The sequence below is a fragment of the Thermobia domestica genome, chromosome 13 (assembly GCF_964235325.1).
Source record: "Thermobia domestica chromosome 13, izTheDome1.hap1.1, whole genome shotgun sequence".
NCBI classification, from domain to species: Eukaryota; Metazoa; Arthropoda; class Insecta; order Zygentoma; family Lepismatidae; genus Thermobia; species Thermobia domestica.
In genome coordinates this window covers 190,988,534-191,009,427 of record NC_137466.1, presented here as the reverse complement: position 1 = coordinate 191,009,427, position 20,894 = coordinate 190,988,534, and the positions used below count along the sequence as shown (strand labels likewise).

Sequence of the window (20,894 nt, the reverse complement as noted above, 5' to 3'; positions counted from 1 at the left end):
ACCAAGCAAATAACCATACATCCAAGCTGGGAAAGTTCATAACATTTATGGCTAAATTCCCGCTTTGATTGCTGTTATTTCTTGCCTTGTAACGGGGACCAACTCCAGCTTTTAATGTCCTTTAGTTCACAGAGCTTCCGTTTAGATGCACAAATAATACATTACCGATAGTAAACAGATTATCTGTAGGAGCGTAAAGTGTGTAAGATTTTTCTATACGTTTAATTTTCTCGTTTTTCTAAACTCATTTTTGATTTCGTTGGAGCAAAATTGATCATAAAGTTAAAAATATATAAAACTGAAAGTATTGTTAGTTATATATATGAGACTCTCATATACGTTCTTGTAGCGTAGATAGTACTATAGCTTGAATTGATCATGTATCTTACACACACACACACACACACACACATATATATATATATATATATATATATATATATATATATATATATATATATATATATATACGGGCGGATTCAAGGGGGGCTATAGCCCCGTTGACTCTTAGGTATACACTGGATAAAATGGACTTCAATCCTTTTTACACTTAATAAAGCGGCAAACTATGGTTTAGCCCCTCCCTTGATTATATCCTGGACCCGCCACCATAACTTTTAGATAGATAGATAGATAGATATGTATGTATGAAAGAGAGAAAATTCTACGAAAATTGTTTTTGCGACTTTTCATCCAAAATTGAAGTCATTTCATGTCCTATTTAGCGACTTTTTGTATCAACTTGTTGGCAACACTGATACCAACATTAATGGTGTGTTTAGTGTTGTGGAAAAAATGTTTTCAGTAGTTCATATTTTTATGTTTTAGCTGCAAATTAATATTAACATTACTATAAAGAAATAATGGCTGAAAAATATAGTAGCAAGGTGACTAATCGAAAGAAGAGTTACATGTGACAAGCTATCCTGGAAAAGAAATCGATGAACGGTTTTTCCCCGTAGTTGCTGTAACTTGAGTAAGTATATGATCATACATTAACAGTCAAAAGGTAAGTCAGTTTGGAAGAACTAACGAAAATAATATTACAAGACGAGATAGAGGGAAGTGTTTACAGTTATAATTTACAGCATCAAGAAACTAGCAGCGATATGAGGTTAAGTTTCGATAAGTCCCGTCACAACAATCTAATGTACTAAAAGGTAAGTGAACGAAACCATAAAGTGTAATAACCAAGATTAGAATGGCTGCCAGCTGAATTTCAAACCTGTGCTTATGTATATATATATATATATATATATATATATATATATATATATATATATATATATATATATATATGTGTTGTGTTTTACGAGGGGACACGGTGGTTCAGTGGTAGAGCGCTTGCCTCTGGTGCAGGGGGCCCCAGCTTCGATCCCCGGCTGTTTGTAGTGGACAGCATCGTGTCCGTGAGTTTTCTCGAGATATTCTAGTTTTATCTCACATTCTCATTCCAAGCCTTAATCATCCGTCTCCCTTTGCCTAAAGGACGTAATTATTTAACGTTAAACTGAAAGATTCCATTTAGGGATGGCATTTAGAATTTACCAACTTGTTTCATGGCTCCATAACCGAGTACTTTGTTTTTGTCAAAATTGTGATAAAGGTAGAAAACAACGAGCCCTGTTGGGCTTCTGACCGCCTTCGTTCGCTCAGCTATATTTTGTGAAGTAAGTAACACTGGAGATCTTATATTTGTAAGATTGGGGGGAAAAACTAAAATCTATCCTCATGTAGTGTCACAAACTTAAAATATTTGTTACCATTCACTATTATCACAGTACTTTAAAAATACGCTATCAGCAAGTGTTATTTACTATGATTTTTGGTCGTTGCGGCAAAGAGTTGGTCAAATATTTTCAGGCTTCACAAACGTTAAAATTTTGTCTTTTATCAAGACATTCACTGTAACTACCTTAGAAAATTTTTCCCAAGAATTTTTTTAGTGTACATTCATTTTAAGAGAACTTAATCGTTTTGCGTGTAAATACTGCGTCCGTATTTACGGCATAAAAACTAGTGTTAAAAAAAAAAAAAGAAAGAAAAATAAACTGCCAAGGGCTACTTTAAAGCACGAATGCAATCTAACCGAGTCAGGGCAGGTGCTCAGAAGAGGGGCCGAGCAGTAGCGAAAAGGTTACCCCAAGGAAACAGGCGCTTCATCGACGGTGGGTATGCGCGTAAACGAGAGTGTCGCTATGAGTGTTAGGTTAGTTCCTTTCTTGACGCATCGACTGCTATTAGTGAACTTGACGGTTTGTAAAATGCCGAAACTGCCTTCGGGAAACTATGGAAACCTGACTCGTTTGTATTAGAGGAGTTGAATAAGTACCCTGATAAAGAACCTTCCATGTGCTTCCCCCCCCCCCCCTACACATACATATCAATATAGTGTTCGCCTTTGAATATGTAGCTGTTCTTTTATTTCCAGTGTCTTCCTACAAATTTGCTATACTTCCTGCTCAATTTCAGTAATCCGTTCCTCTGCACAAAACGTAAGAACTCTTCTTTACCAACATACTTTCTTATAAAACTCAAAATTGAAATTTGAATATGGGGAAATAATTTCTTCATTACACTCTTAATGTCTGACGTGACCATGCCTTCATTTAAAATAATACCAAAAACACGCAGCTTTCCACATTTCAAAATACCACATTAAACTTGGTTAGTTAGCGTCAGTTTCACGAAAAAATAACCAATTCACATTTTTTTTTTTTTCGGAGTATGTTTAGCAGAAGGGATCCAGAAGCACGAAAGAAATAAAAGCACAAAATTTACAGGAGGTATGGATGATGCAAGTACTTAGACGTAACATGACCAAATCTAACCTAACCTAAACTAATCTAAATTAACCCAAACTAACTTAATATTAGTAGAAATATTTTATCATTTTTTTGGAAGATTATGCTGGACCCTACACTAACATAATATAACATGAACTAACCTAAATTAACCTGATATGAACAGAAATTACCAAAATTGTAACAGTGTTTAGAAAAAAAAAAAGACCTGCTGCTAAGCGTAGGCCTTTTTTTCTGTAGACTTATTTTTTGAACTACTCTCTGGCACTTAACCCCCATTTTTTAAGTGTAAACAGTGCAACTTACAGCAGGCTATTCGGCGTAACTGTCTGGTCATTTTGGTTACCGTTTAGTTCGGGGGAATAGTCTGTCAAATTATATATATATATATCGTGCTTCAAATTATTCCGTAATACGTTTTGTACTGTTACTGCCCTTGCAGGGAAAGGTTCTAGATTACTGGTCCCCCATGTAGATTAGTAGCTGGGTAGGTTTCTTTCTGTACTAAAGTTTATACATTTAACTTATACAGTATTGTCGAGCGAGCGTTGGCGAGTGAAGGCGGGTTAGAGCCCCGCAAGGCACGTTGTTTTCAGTCTTTATTACTGCTCAATGGGAAGGGGGGGGCCAGTAATCTAGAACCTTGTCCCCTTGCAGGTGTCGAGATAGTTACGTACAAATTGATAATATAGTGAAACCTGTCTATATTGGCCAACTTACAAAAGATAAGTGTGATTGGTGTATTTTTAGAATAGGATTTCTAGTATTACTTGATTGTAAAATTTTAATAAGCAATGGCACGATAGCTGCTTTTAAATAACGCATAGTAATCATAACAATATGCAGCACTACAGAAAAATACTACAGTATGTTTAATATATGTACAGAGCATACCTTTCTCTCGGATTGAAAACACAATAACACAAACAACCATACAACAGAAACATATGGGCGCAGCTCGTTGAAATTGATATCTTAGCACATTGAGTTATTTAGTAGGGGAGCATATGTAGGAAAAAGGGCTTCCGTGGCAGGTTTAGTGCAAAAATGCTGGCGATAGTTTTATTTGGTCATAAACATTGCGTACATTAATAATTTTCATGGTGGCACTTCATATTCTGATGCAGTTATTGGTGACGTCATGAAAATGACCGCCAATTAAAACTGTAGCTCTGTTACTTTTTGTCCGATTTTGATGGAACATAGCTCATTTGAAAGATACTGCTGAGACGAATAGAAATGGTTGTGTACACTTTTGACGTAAAACCAGTAGTTTCCGAGATAAATGACGAAATCTATTTTTGGCGCTATTTTTCTAGTTTCATATATATATATATATATATATATATATATATATATATATATATATATATATATATATATATATATATATATATATATATATTTCATTGTTAAACAGTTAATTTTTATCTGACTTTCCTGTACTGGACTTCACATAAAAGCTAATACTTAAGAGAAAAAAGATTTAAAATTTTGTGATAAAATCAATAGTTTTCGAGCAAAGAAATAAAAGAGATTTGGTAAAATTTTAAGCAGTATATTTGTAAGCATTATAATTATAATTATATCAATTAACTTGAGGAATGACACATTTTGTCATAGAAATTATTTCTACAGTTATATCTGGACATTAGTATTTTAATTACTATTATCATGATATTTTTTTTTAAAACACACCTTAAGGCCATTTCTGTATAATTTTGAGAAAATCGTTACTGTGCGGAATTGTCTTCCATGTTGGAGTCGATATTTTCAGGCATCATATGTGAGTAATTATCACCAAGTTCTTCGCTTCTATCTCACTCGCACATTTCAGTACATGGTAGATTGTATAAGAATCATTTACGAGTGGACTACACCTCTTCTTCCGGCATGAACATCTAATCAGTTGCAAAACTGAATCTGGAGCACATGAGGTTCAAGGTATTTTCTTTCCTTCTCTTCGGAAGTTTGGTTCCTGAAAAAAAAAAAAAAAAAAAAAAAAAATAGTGAAAAAAAAGTACTGCTCTTTTTTCATTTAACGTTTTCCATTTTCTTTTTCCACCAAAAATCAAGAAGTTCTTTGGTTTTTTCAATTTCTTTCTCACTTAGTTCCCTTCCATTTACATTAAAACCTAGCCTCCGAGCTAATTTAACCAAATTTCCTTTCTTTTTCATGTCATCGTTCCATTTCCATGTTTCCCTTATTTTTAGGGTTTCTTCACATTTTAACAATAAGTGTTCTAGTGTTTCATCTTCTTTAAAACAAAGTTGACATTTTTCGTTCACTTCTTTAAATTTTTTCAACTTTACCCCTGTTCCAAGGCTCCCTGACCTGGCTTTGAAAAGTAAAATGCTTCGGAAATCATTGTTCATATAATTTACTTTCTCATTACGCTTTTTATATGTGTATATTCCTTTCAAATTGCTCTTCTTGACAACATCTTCATACCACTTTTCCTGCGCTTTTTCTTTAATTGTTTTTTCTGTGATTTTTTCCCAATTTTTATAATTTTCTTCTCTGTGCCAGCGGGTAGTTTGATCATATTTTCTTTCTAATTTCCTAACTCATAAACCATTTTGTGTTCTCCCCTAGGTAGCAAAGCATCTTTACCTGGATCCACAACAGTAAAAAGAAAAGTTCAGGGTTGCCACGCTTCAGACCACAAACACTCACTGTCCATCGACACGCGTTCCTTTATTAAGTTTCCTCTTACCAGACTTATCCGTCAAGCTTTCATTCCCAACAGATAATTACTTTAAGTATCGTGAACACTTTCGATTGTAGCATACATAGTTCCTGTTCACTTTTTCACTTTGACACAATCACCTCGTACTGTACATAATAATTTATACACTTTTTCACATTTACTACAGCTTGTATTGAGCTGTAGTAAACCTACACTGAAGAAAAGAATGTAACAGTTTACTTAATTGTCATGCATTTATGTTCAGAACCTATATAAATTCAAAAGTAAATCCAACCCATTAGATATGTGCTACCACGGAAGCACAAGTAACAACAAAGCAACCAGCGCAATTCTAAGAGGAAGAGAGCAGTATGTCACATCTACAACGATAACAGTAACGAACCTAGTAGAGTAGATACGTTCTCAAAACCGGAACCAAAAAATCAAATCACTGAATCGAAGTGAAAGACAAAGTAGAAACTAAGGGATATATCGGTATCTGTGATATCGGCCACTTTTGGAAGTATCGGTATCAGCAAATGAACACAGATATTTACCGATATATTTTTCGAGCTATTTTCAATTTCTTTGATATTAACACTGACACTTATACTTCATCGATTTCTTTTTGTATGTGTACGCCTTTCATTTGCACTACTCGTATTCAACTGGTATTTTTAGTCCCTCCATGCCAAAATAGTGGTGAAGAAAAGCCAAAGGTCTTCATTCAGGATAGCAGACCCAAGAAATGATGATCCTCTGTCGTGGTGAAAACATCATGCAAATAGTTTTCCTTTACTTGTACAACTAGTGGAGAAATATTTCAGTGCTCCCCCATCATCAGGTGAATGTGAACGTCTCTTTAGTATTAGTGGACATATATATACGTTAATTTAAGAAGTAGAATGAAACCAGATACAGCTGAAGCATTTGTGTTTCTTCATTGTGATTTGCGTTTACAGAATTTTAACTACTAGAAAATAAGAGTTAATGTAACAAGTGATATCGCAAATTACTAAATTGTGTTCAAATATTTCGAAACTACTACAAATGAATGAAACTTTTGAAATAGGCTTTTTTAATTTGCATTTTTACTAACGTTCTACAAAATTTGAATAGAATATACAATTTACTTCTTATTATTTTTTATGTTACTATTTGAAAGTCATACAGTAACAATCAAGTGGCTTGTAACACTTTGCATTTACATACATCTATAATGTTTTACAATAACATTAATTTCAGAATTGGATGAAAATTTTCATTAGGTTTTTCGTATATCTTTTTTTTTTTTTTTTTTTTTTTTTTTTTTATAATATAGTTTTTTATGCGAGACGGATGTGTTACAAATTTCCTTAAAGTGATGATCGATCCTTAATTAATCCAGCTCACATAAAATAAACTAAAAAGCAGCAAATACTTATATAGTGTAAACTTAATTCTAAGAGTCAGTGATTGGTATTTAGAGTGATAATGTACTTTGATAGTTACATTGTATTTAGTAGTCTCTATTACATACATATAATGCAAACAGATACTACCGTTACAAATTTTTAGTAGTACATAATTATGCGTGTTGAGCCAGGTGTTGGTGTGTACATCATTAAAAAATAAGAGGGTTATTTAAGCGAAGTCAAAAACGCTTAAACTATTTATTAACTTAAGAACTAATTGTTCTTAATCAGTGAAAATTTTCTACAAGATATTTTGAAGTTTTATGCATTGTTATGAACTATTTCTTAATCTCCAGTTCGCTTTTCGGAATTCATAGTTTTTACAACAGGAAGTATATTTTTGTGTGTGTGGAACCTAATATGAAATTCTACTTTCTGTTTTTATATGTGAGATTTTGGCCTTATTTCTAACATACGCTATTACAATGTTGATCATTTCAATATTCTGAAAATTTCTAATAATATATAAGAAATATGTACGAAAGTATCGGTGTCGACAGTATCGGCCTCTTCAGTATCGGTGAAACAGTGGTATCGGTACATCCCTAGTAAAAACTTGCCAACACTTGATATCGCATAATAGTTAATTAGAGCACTTGTAATGGTTTCACGGTAGAAACACTATATTTGTAAAGAGGAGCACGGTAAATTCCTACTCAAGTAAGATTGTGGTGGACAACATTTTGTCCGTGGGTTTTCTCACGGGACTCCCTTTCCTTCCACAATCTCATTCCACCAGTTCTTCCATCATTCACTTGTCTTAATCATCCGTCTCCTAAAGGCCATAATCGTGGGACGTTAAACTGAAAGATTTCATTTAACATACTTGTAAACATAAAATACAGGTTTTCTGCATCGTGCATAAATATTCCGCCGGTGGAAATTAGTATGTTACACAGTCGTCTTTGGGATGTGCACTTATTCATTTTAAACCTAGTAGGGCCTTATGCACTTACTCATTTTAACTGTAAAATTGTCATTTTATGATGGACTGTTCTTTATCAGTATCTCAGTCTCTACTGTAACAATTGAATCCATTATAATTCAAGAAGAGTATCATTGGTAAAGTCGACATTCCTATGCAGCTGCCACTCTAATGCTGTAATACCGCAAAGGTTGAATAGAATAGAATAGAACAAAACTAAGCCTAACGTAAACTAGCCTAAACGAAGCTATCTTAACCTAACCCATTCAGAAGGCCATTATTGTCATGTTGAAAAGTTGGCGAGGGTTAACGTAATAAATGGTAAGTTGAGGGACAGCTGTGCTGGTAAATTCTCTCTCTCTATGAAGACTAGTGGCAAATTGTCCGTACTCCATCACTAGTATGTCATTGAAATTTTAAAGCATATTTGAATAGCGAGAAATATGAGAAATAGCGCGAAAGGACGACTTTATTTTATTTTATTTATTTATTTATTTATTTATTTATTTTTTAATGAAATGTGTCTTTAAAAGTTGACGAATGCTTTCCTGCAATTGTCTTATAGGGATTAGCTGTAGTTGCTATTGGGGAAAGAAAAAACTGAATCTTTGATAGACAAAACTCTCGTTGATTACTATTGCAATTTCGAAGTCTTCAAATTCCGAGATGGGAATGAGAGGGTTTGGCGGACAGCTTCCAGCGGGAGGGTTGACCTTCAGTTTCCCTTGAAGTATGCAACTAATACGATCAAGGCACTTCTAAATAGATATGTCAGTATATGATCCGCCAGGTATAATACTGTATAATCATTGGACATCGATTTATGTAGTTAATGTACTCTTAAGACTAATGTAAACGATCGATTTCGAGGTATGGGTTCATAAGGAGAAAACAGGTTTCATTTGCAGGCAGGCATATTCTGTACATACTAAATTCTCTGGTGCTATAGTTTCTGGTTATTTTATTTTATTTTATTTATTTATTTATTTATTGTATTGACGTCATAATATTCCCTTTCATACCGCCGATCATATGCAATCTTACTTTTATTTCAATTATTTCTTCTTCTGCTATTTCTTCAAAATAGTTTCTTCTTGACAGTGTCCTAGAGCTATTTCTATTCCTCTTTGTAATTATTTTCTGTATATCACCATCTTCATCAGGTACTTTTTTTCACCCAATTTTCTTCATTATTCGTGCATTCGTTAATATTTTTACCTATATTTCCTTCTTACATTGATGAGTCTACATTATTCTTTGTTACCGTATTCTAGGAAAGTATCTAATCTGAAAAAGATTTCATCCTAGCATTTCTCTGTTTCAGTAATTGTTGTAAGCTTCTACCATTTAACTTACCCGGCATTTGTATATATATATCTATCCTGTTTCACGATAAGTCGTGTAAACCTTATCTGATTGTAATGACATTTGGTATGTATTTTTCTCCAGTGTTCGAAAATCACCTGTTGATTGGCTACCTTACACCACAAGCGATATCCCTATTTAGGATTTCGTTTTCACTGTGTTTCGGTCATGTCTGTCACCATGATCCCGTGCCTATGCGAAGTAAGCAGAACGTGTTTCAGTAATTACCGTGATTGGAGTTTAAATCCACCGCACGTTCGAACTTTGCATACACATGCAGAAACCTCCCGAGTTCGACCCCAGCCCCCACCATGTGAACTTTGTGGTGGACAAACACCGTGTACGTGGGTTTTCTCGCTTCTCCCGTTTCCTCCCACTTTCTTCATTCCACCATTTCATTCATTTCTCATCATTACCGTCTGCTGTAGCCTAGCCGGCATAACCGTGGGACGTAAAACTCTAAGATTTCATTATATACAAAAACCGTTTCCCAGTATAAATTACGTAAAAAAAAAAAGTTCTATTTTGATAAAATAATATACATGTATATTTTCTTAAAGGTATGCTTATAGTTGTGGTTAAAATTGGTCAAGAGTAAGAGGGTAAAACGAAACAACTTTTCCAAACTTCTAAATTTCTCTGGCTTAATAAAGAATTAAGAAGATGATTAAACCCCCTCTGGTTAGGTTAGGCAAATTATATATATATATCACATAACTTTCGTTATATATATATATATATATATATATATATATATATATATATATATATATATATATATATATATATATATATATTATAAGGATTCCCACATCACAATATGAGCACATGTTTACAGACGACACGTGCAAACGTTTATAAACAAGCAGACGACACACTGAACAGGAAGACACGAAGACCAACACGATGGGAACCGAAAGCGGACGAACCATCTGAAGAGGGTCTATAAAAGAGGTTGACCACTGATCGCCAACCCACTACAGCTCTGCAGGTCGCACTGGACTAAGGGGCTCTACCTATCTTAACATCCCTGGAGGCTGCTCTGAAGCGAAAAGGGTTCCTCAACACAACCATACCTCACGAGGCTGCCATGAGCCGAGGAGGTTTCCTAGAACTATAACCTGGAGTCGCTACAAGGCTGCCATGGGCGAAGGGGTTCCCGTATGAAACGTTATGTTGCTCAGCCTTGGTCATAAAGGAGAGTCTGATATATTAACTTTGTAAAACAAAAAGACTATTTTGTATTTTTATAATAATAAATAGAAGAAGGGCTAGATTCCTGGGCCATTATTGTCTCTACCTACAGGGTGTTTCAAAACAACACTGACAACGTTTGGGAAGTGATTCCTGATACCGAAATAAAACAAAAGTATAGACCAACCTGGGTGCACAAATGCTTCCCTTTGGAGTTATAGGCGGCCGAAAAAAAAGAATTGAACTTTAAAGGTTCATAGCTCCAAAACTATTTTACCTACCGTAGTCGGGTCAAGACTTCACTTAGGAACTAGTATGTGTCCTATCCAAAAATCCATGTTTCAGAATCCTGCAGTACTTCCGCAACAATTTTTATAGAGGTAGTTGGTGAGTACTTCAAATTATATTCCCGTATCCAAACTCCCTCTATAAAAGTTGTCGCGTGAGTACCTTAGGATTCTGAAACATGGATTTTTGGATAGGGCACGTATTAGTTCCTAACTGAAGTCTTGACCCGACTACGGTAGGTCCCATAGTTTTGGTGCTATGAACCTTTAAAGTTCATTTTTTCATGTTTTCGGAAGCCTATAACTCCAAAAGGAGACATTTGTGCACCCAGGTTGGATCATACTTTTTGTTTTATCTTGGTGTCAGGAATCACCTCCCAAAGGTTGTCGGTGTTGTTTTGAACACCCTGTATATGCACTAACATCAATTACCCGTTTCGCTAGATTAAATTAAGAAAAAATAGTTGTATGTTCCGTTAGCCAGTCACTTTTTACTATTACTAAAGTGCTCTCTTATGTCGATCATTTTATATCATTTTTACTTTTCTTCTTCCTCCTCCTAGCCCATGCTGCGTAGCTAAATTTGGGTTTAAACTTCATCGGAAATTTCATTGTTCATCTCAGCGACCCCGTAAACTATGGATTCGGCACTAATATCGGTCATTTTCGATGATCCCTCTTCCCCCATGTTGCGGGGCGCGGCATCGGAAGTGTCACTGTTCATCTCAGCGACCCCTAAACTATATATTCGACACTGATATTGGTCATTTTCGATCATTTTTATTCTCCCCTCCCCAAGTTGCGGGGCTGAATTTGGATATAAACAGGATCGGAACTTTTACTGTTCAACTCAGCGACCCCGAAAACTGTAGATTCGACACTAATATTTGGTCATTTTCGATCATTTTTGTATATCTCCCCCACCCTTCATTGTTGTACAATATGTTCAGTTTTTTGTATTGCAAGTTGAAAAGTGAAACAATAAAACAGAAAGTTTTTTAAAAAATTCAAAATTACATCATAAAATAGTTCTGAAATTTCAAAGATGATTGTTTACAGCAGTACGCGTGTTTTTGGAGCTGTTGCATTTTTACGCGCGATAATGTGAAGGTTATAAGGAATTGGGGGGGGGGGGGGAAGCTAGAGAAGGAACGACTTAATTTTCCGAATACAACGGCGAGAGCAGATCGATAGCCTTACCCTCACGTTAAAGGTTTAAAATGCTAATAATCTCGGGGTCTAGCGTTCAAACCTTCTCCATTTTTTTTTTTTTTTTTTGAACGTTTTTCTTATTTTATTGATTTATACTAATTGCTGCGTCGCCTTGCCTTCTGTTCGTACACTACAATAACTTTCGATCGCTTGTATAATGCATAGTATCACTAGTAAATAATATGGTTAGAATTTAAATGAAATATTTTTGTTGTAGAGCTTAGAACAGCTGTGAATGTTACTCAACTTTGTTCTTATATTTGTTTATTTTCTTTGCAGGATTTACTGATAAAACAGGGATCATTTACTTCAGAAGAGAAATAATAACAAAAGATGGAAGACTGGATCGCAGTTGACAGTGTGTCATCAATTGCAGAAAAGTTACTGAAAACAAAAATCGTTCCAGACGGTAGAAACAGTTCTATTAATTTGTTGTCTCAAGCGAAAGTGTACGATGTTTCGGATCTTGCAATTGATTCTAAAGAAGTGATAAGAACACATGTTTCAGAGCAAATCAAGAACATTACTCCCGAAGTAGTTGAGAAGATTGAAGAAGGCTTGGACTTTTATGAAAAAGTTGCCTTAGTATTTCTTCTCTATAAGAGCGAAGATTTAGCTTTACAGCGGTTAAAAGCTTTGTACAAAGACCAGAAACAGAGAAGAGTGGGATTGCTGTCAGATTGGGCGCGTAGTGTTGAAGCTGAAGACATATTTTGGCAATATAAGTTTTTAGAATCTCTGTGTATGATTCAAAATTGGGAAGCGGTTGATAAACTAAAACTAAATGATGAACGGTTAATATCAAGGTTATCATCACATAATGAACTAGCATGCTTTATCGATAAAATCCGAAAATGCTTGTACTGTGTCTGTGATAGCTTGGATCCGGTTAGTGAAGCCGAACGCTTAGTAAAAGTGATACACAAAGATATGGCAATTCGCGGTATTTCTGTAGAAAAATATGATGTTGAATTTCTGGAAATGAACATGCTGCAGTGGATATCACACAAGTACCTGAAAATAGGCGCCGAAGTAAGTTTGGATGAACTGACGCGTTGTTTAAAAGAGTTGAAACGTACTGATTTAGCACAGATAGTAACTGAAACTCAGGAATTCGTAAATAAAACTAAATCTGATCCTACATGCCAAAGAGAAACCAAACTGGATCTTCGTCTGACAATTCCAATTGTGTCGAGTAAGCCAGTTCCTCCAGGTGCCCAGCCGTTGCTTCGCGAGCATAGTGTGGCTTCAAATTACTTCTCTGAAGTGGGTACCGATAGTGATACGTATCCCATAAAAGTGTCTGCACCAGTTGGACTCTGTGTTATTATAAACCAGAAAAATTTCTTCAAGGATCCGCGACCAACTTTAAAAGTGAGTAAGTTTTATTTCTTTGCCAATATAATATCGGAATTACGTTACTGGTATTTTAATATTGCATGCTAATGCTGAATTTCAAGAAGAAGTTCTTTTCATTTTGTTTAACAATGGAATATAAAATATGTGATGTAGTCCGTATAAAATAAATAACGGTATTGACGTTTCAGATGCAAAATTACTCTGAGTATGAAGTCAAGAATGGCTGTAAAAGTTTCCTATACCAGATAAACTCGCTTTATGAAATGAAATGTTCTTTGCAAGTATCTAAACATAATCGCAGTCAGTGTATAAGAAACGTCGTTATTATACTATTTTTTTCAGGTCTTAACCGATTTTGGTTATACATATTTATAAGTCAGTATACTATTAACAGCTTATGATATCATATCTGTTACAATCCAGAAGAGGTAATTTACTTTAAGAGGGAAATTCTAGGGATGTACCGATACCACTTTTTCACCGATACCGATACTTTTGGATACATTTCTTTTATATTATCAGGAGTTTTCAGAATAATGAAATGATCAACATTATAATAGGGTACATTAGATATAAGGCTAAAATTTGACATACAAAGAGAGAAAGCAGAATTTCATATTAGGTTCCACACACAAAATATATTTCCTGTAAATTTAATCCAGCTCACATAAAATGAACTAAACAGCAGCAAATACTTATATAGTGTAAACTTAATTCTAAGAGTCAGTGATTGTTATTTGAGTGATAATGTACTTTGATAGTTACAGTGTATTTACTAGTTTCTATTACATACATATAATGCAAACGGATACTACCGTTAGAAATTTTTACTGTTTAAAAATTATGCGTGCTGAATCAGGTGTTGCTGTGTATACCATAAAAAAAAAAAAAAAAAAAAAAAAAAAAGTTATTTAAGCGAAGTCGAAAACGATAAAACCATTCATTAATTTTAGAACTAATTGTTTTTAACCAGTAAGTAGGAGAAAATAATGACAAAGTGAGCGTCTTGTTGATTTCTTCAATAGCATTTTCTTCTGACTTGAAAACCTCTGTTTCGTTTGAGATTCTAATTACGGGTCTGCTATCCTGACCATTGGCGCCCGAAGGGGGAGGGCAGGGTGAGACTCCCCTGGCTGACGAAAATGTATATGTAATATAGCAAACCACGTATATTAAAAACCAGACGTAATATAGCAACTATGGATGGGCCCCACTACAAAAGTTTCTTAAAGCTCCCATGGTCCTGACTGAAGACATCTGGCTTTTCTTCACCACTATTTTGGCATCAAGAGACTAAAAATATCAGTTGAGTTCGAGTAGTGCAAATCAAAGGCGTACACATGCATAAAGAAACCGATGAAGTATAAGTGTCACTGTTAAACAAACTGAAAATAGTTCGGAAAATGCATCTGTAAATATCGGTGCCCATTTGCCGGTACCGATACTAATACTTCCAAAAGTGGACGATATCACTAATACCGATATATCGATACATCCCTAGTAAATTCTCTTTGAATGATTTCTCAAAAATGAGCTGATTTTGCTCATATTTCATTTAATAAAACTACAAATGTGGCGTAAGTGGTTTCTCATTCGAGGATCCACAAGATGTAGTTTACTTTTGGTGATGATTTTTTTTATTTATTATTATTATTATTATTATTATTATTATTATTATTATTATTATCTTTCTTTTATCGGAAAATTTTCTCGAATACGTCGGAGGCTTGTTCATATTTCATGTGATAAAGTGAGCAATTTCTTGTAAAAAATTCCAGAAAGGTAGTTTATTCTTCGGGGTGAGATTTTGTCAGAAGATATCCCGAAAAAACTTCTTAGAGAACTTCATACTTTATCCTATATTTTATTAACATGTATGCAATATGAGATATGTAGCTTCTCCTAAGGAGAAAGGAAGTCCATAAAAGATTGATTAATCTTGGGGTTAGCTTTATTCAATTTTTCCTAAAATTGCTCAACCGATTTTATTCATATTCCTGAAAAAAAAAAAAAAAAAAAAATAACCCTTTAGCATTCTTCTAGAGCTTCTGGACAATTGTAGACTGACTATAAAATCCGTATTAAGTGCCAAAATGAGAAGGTTGAGTAAAAAGCTCAGATTTTACTTCAAAACTGATGGCACATAGGCCCACGTGCATTCTTCTGACGATAATTTGAACTACTTTCACAGTGAATACTAAATAGCCCGATTTTAACTGAGCAGTGTTAGGCACATAGCCCACATTGTAACATTAGACTGACCTTTTTCCATTTTTGGCACTTAGCACGGATTTCATTTTCAATCTACATTTCCACAAAGTACTTTACTCTTGGACTTAACGTTTGAGGCTGCTTTCCAAAAAGCTTAACCAATTTTGTTCATATTTGATAAACGAATATTTTATTAACAATCCCATAACGTGGCATAAGTCGTTTCTTCTGAAAATATTCACAGGGGGTAGTTTATTTGTGGGGAGAGTTTTTTTTTTTTCGGGGGATTTCCTCAAAAATGACAGGCGATTTAGTTCATATTTTCTAAACACAATAACAGCTCTATAATGTGGCATGTATCATAAGTGAAAATTAATAAGGAGTAGTTTAGTCTTGATGGTGAGTTTTCTTCGAAGTTTCCTGAAAACGCCTGTTGATTATTTTTTTTTTTCATATTTAATAAAAAAAAAAAGTATAGCAATAACTGCAGCATGGCCTGATTTAATTTAATAGATAGGAGCGAGAAAATTTAGTGCGGTGGACCATACCTTTCGGGTTTTTACTTGTGGAGTTGCTAGACTAATAGCTTCGTGTATTTTCTTCTGAAGATTCTCTGCTAACTTATTTAAGTCTTTCAGAGAATGTACATCTGGTAATTCCAGGTTTTTTTTTTTTTTTTTTTTTTTTTTTTTTTGAAAGATGTCCAATCTTAATTTTCTCAAGGTTATATATTACGGTATTGTTGTCGCTTTCTTCTGGGTGGCGTGGGGTATCTCGTTTGGAGAGTAATGACTAGAAAATCTTAAAGTAGCTCTTGTAAATTCAGGGTTCCTACTGGTCAGAGAAGTCAGGGAAAATGGTGCAGGTCAGGAAAGATCAGGGAAAAGACTGGAAATCAGGGAAAGACAGGGAAATTTTATGACATATGTTTTCTAACATTACTTGTACACCAATTTCAGCTTAGTCAACCATTACATGGAACTTTGCTCAGATTCTTATGGGAGGTAAGTGGAATGTACGTATGAGCAATTGATAACTATTTGTCTCTATAGAATAAATATTTTCGTGTATAAACATTCACCATTCTTTATTCCTTACTTATGTCAACGTCATCCGACACCTGTCATGAAAGTCAGGGAATTTCGTGCCGGAAGTCAGGGAAATAGATTTTACCAGATCAGTAGGCACCCTGAAATGGTGTGTAGGACAAGATACGAATAACCCAAATATAAAGCAGGGAACGTTTGATGTGAGGGCAGAAGCTCTTGGTGGTATATTGCATTTTGGTACCTTTGATATATACATCAGTCTCGATATGTCCATTCTCAATTCTGACGTCCATATTGTGTTCGGTGACTGGAAAGGGACCAGGTTAATTTTATTGGACACGTATTTAGAAACAATAGGAATAATTCCAGTCCTGGTTGGTTATACTTTCATATTAGGAAAATGTCTGATTCGAACCCACAGGAAAGATTGAAATGATAACGAACGAAGAATTTGTTGCCTCAGGCGCTCTGTAAACACGGTAGGAAGGAGCAAGGTGAATATCCACGGCAATGCTCTTGATTTAATTATAGTAGTTATTTTATATTGTGAAGTTGTTCAAGGTTAGGTCAAACTAATCCGTTGCGATTGAGATTGTACCGCTGGATATCTGAAATATGCGGGGTATATTTAGACATTTTTCAAGGGTTCTAATTCTGTCATCATCATAGATATTTTTGTCATTATTGGAAGATCATTTTCCATAGCTGAGAAGCTTCCATGCACCGCGGTCTTCAGCTAACCTTTTTGCCTTCAGGAACGATTTTTCTGTTTTAATACCATCCATCAACTGTGTATTCTCTTTCGCCTCCCTCTTTTTTTCTGGCACTGTATCTTCTAGCTTGTCGGATTTCCTCGTGGCTAAGTGGTTAGCATACGCGCCTTTGGCGTGGGAGTCTCAGGTTCGATTTCCGGCGGGAGCTCATATGATTCAGATCTCACGTTAAATTGTAGGTTCCCGTCTCATGTAGCATTGCTGCTGAAAGAGACGCTAAACCCAAAATAAAATCAATTCCAACTTCCCAGTCATTGTCTCGTTTTGTTTTTAATTACATCTAAAATTGCTCTTTGCTCCCTACCATTTCTAACACTGTCTTCCCTTCCCTTCGACCCAGCAAATTCTTCCCATTTTTCTCCACATCCGTACTTTGAAATTTGATGCTTCACAGAAAGCACTTTATGAGTCTTTTCTTAATTCGTTATTTAAAAACCAACAAAATAGACTTTTATTCTTCCTGAATGGTTCTTTCCTAATCGTATCCCTTCTAATTCTATGAGTAAGTGGAGTTATTGGTGCATAATGAAGCAGTGACATCCGTGAAGGCTGGTATTAGTTGGTAGGAATCCGGCGATGGAGCGGATAAGGGATACAATGTTTGATATATGATAGGAAAACCTGGACGTGGGGTTGGATGTGGTCGTCGAAGGAGGGTAAGATGCGTTCAATAAAACCAACATTAAAAACAGCGATTCCTCAGAGTTGCGAAGTTTGTGGATTTTTAGGGGGAAAAAATGTCGGAATTTGTGTGTTTATTGGATGGTTGTTTGAGATAAACGTGCAAGTGAACCATTTTCGGCTTATTTATTATTACTTATATTAGTATTATTTTTTTACTGTTTCTTCTGTAATATCTCTTGTTATTGTTATATTATTACTTTTTTTTTTTTTTTTTTAATCGACCAAGCTCTCCCCGCTGGTCTAGTGGCTAGCGTGCGTGCCTTTGGTTCGGATTCTATTCCCAGTGGGAGAGCATAGAATTGAAATTTAAACATATTATGGTGGTTCAAATTCCACATTAAACTGTAAGTTCACGTCTCATATAAATTTCAATCGATTAAAGTGTTCATTAGTTCTATCTTTCTCTATCAAATTCACTCTCTTCTTTCTTTTAGTCTGGCAACATTATAGCCAGGTTGAATAAGTACATTGATCTTTTAAAATCTATGGGTAAATCAAATTTATTTTGCTTAAAACAGATAAAAGCGATATTTCTGACCATTCTGGATCATTGATTGAATGTAAGTGTCAAATTTGTATTTTAATTCGTACTAAGTATGGGTGGTAGACTTTTGATAATGCAAGTTTAAATAAAATATATCTAATGGACGAAGAATTTAGACAATGTACTTGATTTAATTATTTCACATTTTACAGGAGTAATATTCAATACTCTCAATTTTTAGTTAAGAGTTGTTCGTATCGCTGTAATACATATCATAGTCTTTTTACCGTAACTAGAACGTCTACATATTTTATATACATTTTCGATTGGAAACACTGCTACTAAAAGATCTTAGGGTCAGGTGAGACAAAAAAAAAAAAAAAAAAAAAATCAGAATATAGTGAATTGAGACTTCTATTAGATTGCATCATCTGAATGTCATATTTCAAAAGGAATCATGCATTAAAAAATAAAAATAGTGTATCATAATAGTCCCGCACTTGAGGCTGTTATGAGACAGTGTTGGGACTGTTACGAGACATGTTTATTATTCAGGACCAGATGGTCATACGAAGGTGTGAGAGTTATTGTAAGACAGTGGCGGACATTCTCTGTCAGAAAAACCAAGTTTGGTGCATCTGATGGATAGTTTTTCAGTCTTTATTCAAAGTAGTACTATGGGAGTCCGGGAAATGATGGAAACCTTAACTAAATGTAGTTTTTGTAATTTTTTAAAAAAATTACCGTATGCTTCAGTAAGAATTCATTTTACAGTGGGTTTATTCTTCTTCTTCTGCCAGGTTTCTCATTTTAATAATAAACATTAAGGTGATAGAGACGCAAAGCTTGGAAGAATAGGCTAGATATTATTGACGACACATAAATTAGTTGTTTGTATAGTGTTATTTATCTGAATAATGACACTTTTTTAATCTTTTATAATAATAAGAACAAAAATTAGCATATAAACAGAAGAGCAGTATATTTCAGTGATCATAATATATCTCATAACAGCATAACAGCCCCGGGAACTGCCTCATAATAGCCCGAGGTCTTTGACAGCTCCTAGCCCCTCACAGGCTGCTTCATACATAGAAAGTTTTCGTATTTTTGCTACTCCTTGATATTTACTACCCGCTAAATTTTTGAATTTTGGATTTTCCTGACTACAAACTAAAGTTTTTTTTTTTTTTTTTTTTTTGCACAAAATGAAGTTTTTTTTTCTTTAATCAGTGCTCAAGAATGTTTTTCATACATGGGTATAATAGATCACTTAACAAGCTAACATTTAGTACTTTTTAGAAGTCTCTAGTATATATCGTTTTAATTCTATGCGAGTGTATCATAATAGTTCCTCATTTTAGGGGGTGTCACAATAGCTCCACCTGGCCCTACATATTGCTCTATTATCTTCGTTATATTGACTGCAGATACCTGAAATCAAATATTTATATTCATATACACTGCATGCTGATATGCAAGTTGACCTTGTATAATTTTACAATTTTAGAGCAAAAGATAGTGATATTCGTTATGAGAAATTTGTGATAAAAGGATTGTAAAAAACATATAATTAATAAAAAAAGAAAGAAATAGGTAAATATCTGCTGTGCAGTTCGTAAAGTTGTAATATATTGTACATGTGTATATTTTACTTTGGCTGTTAACTGATTAAGATGCTGAGAAAGAAATGCTAAGGTACCATACAGTATCCTTCTTTCGTCCAATCACTGTGAATTTAATTAGCAAAATCACGGTGACTGCCTACAGAATGATGTGCTGCTATTGAGTAATTGTCACGTTTGAGAAACACAGTGTAGGATACAATATAAATATCGGGAAATTCGCGGTTTCGTTTTTTTTTTTTTTTTTTTTTTCTGACCTTACTTAATAAAAGAAACCTAAAACTTTGTATTGTTTCCTCTTTCCATTAGTATATATGATATCACAACCGTCATAAGGTGCACGGTATATGGACACAGGAGTGTCCAGTCACAGCAGGTATCTGTGGTACAGCCTACGTGGTTCGCATGAGAGCACCTACCGCGAGACTGAGAGAGTAAGTAGCTGTTCAGGAAAGTAGATTGGGTGGCGTAGTGGTTAACGCGTCGATACGGTATGCCAGAGATCGCAGGTTAGAATCCCGTCCAGTCAGTCACTTTTCACTCAGTGTTACAGAATTCGCACCTGTAGAGGATTTTAATGTGTTAAAAAAATGATTATTTCCTTCTTTCATTAGTATATATAAAACCCCACATTTTAATGAACATATTGCGAATCATGGTTGTGGTCTTGACTCCCTTTCAAGAGAGGTTAAGGTAAACCGGGCGTGGTGCCAACCTTTAATAAATAGGTCATTGATATAGAGGCATTGGGCCCAGGAGTGTACGTGGTACTTCAGCA

General features: G+C 34.7%; 1 protein-coding gene across 2 annotated transcripts in view; it reads left to right on the top strand.

Moving 5' to 3' along the window:
- Positions 1-759: 759 nt before the first annotated feature.
- The window catches only part of LOC145668881 (caspase-8-like), a 31,128-nt gene continuing 10,993 nt past the window's right edge, over positions 760-20,894 (top strand). The window contains exons 1-2 of one of the 2 annotated variants that reach the window (XM_081737140.1): positions 760-976; positions 12,211-13,305. In XM_081737140.1, the coding sequence (XP_081593266.1) occupies positions 12,265-13,305 (1,041 nt within the window). In that variant the 5' untranslated portion in view covers positions 760-976; positions 12,211-12,264. Of the gene's footprint in view, positions 977-1,008; positions 1,161-12,210; positions 13,306-20,894 lie in introns of those variants that run through there. The other variant, XM_081737141.1, reaches the window with a different exon arrangement.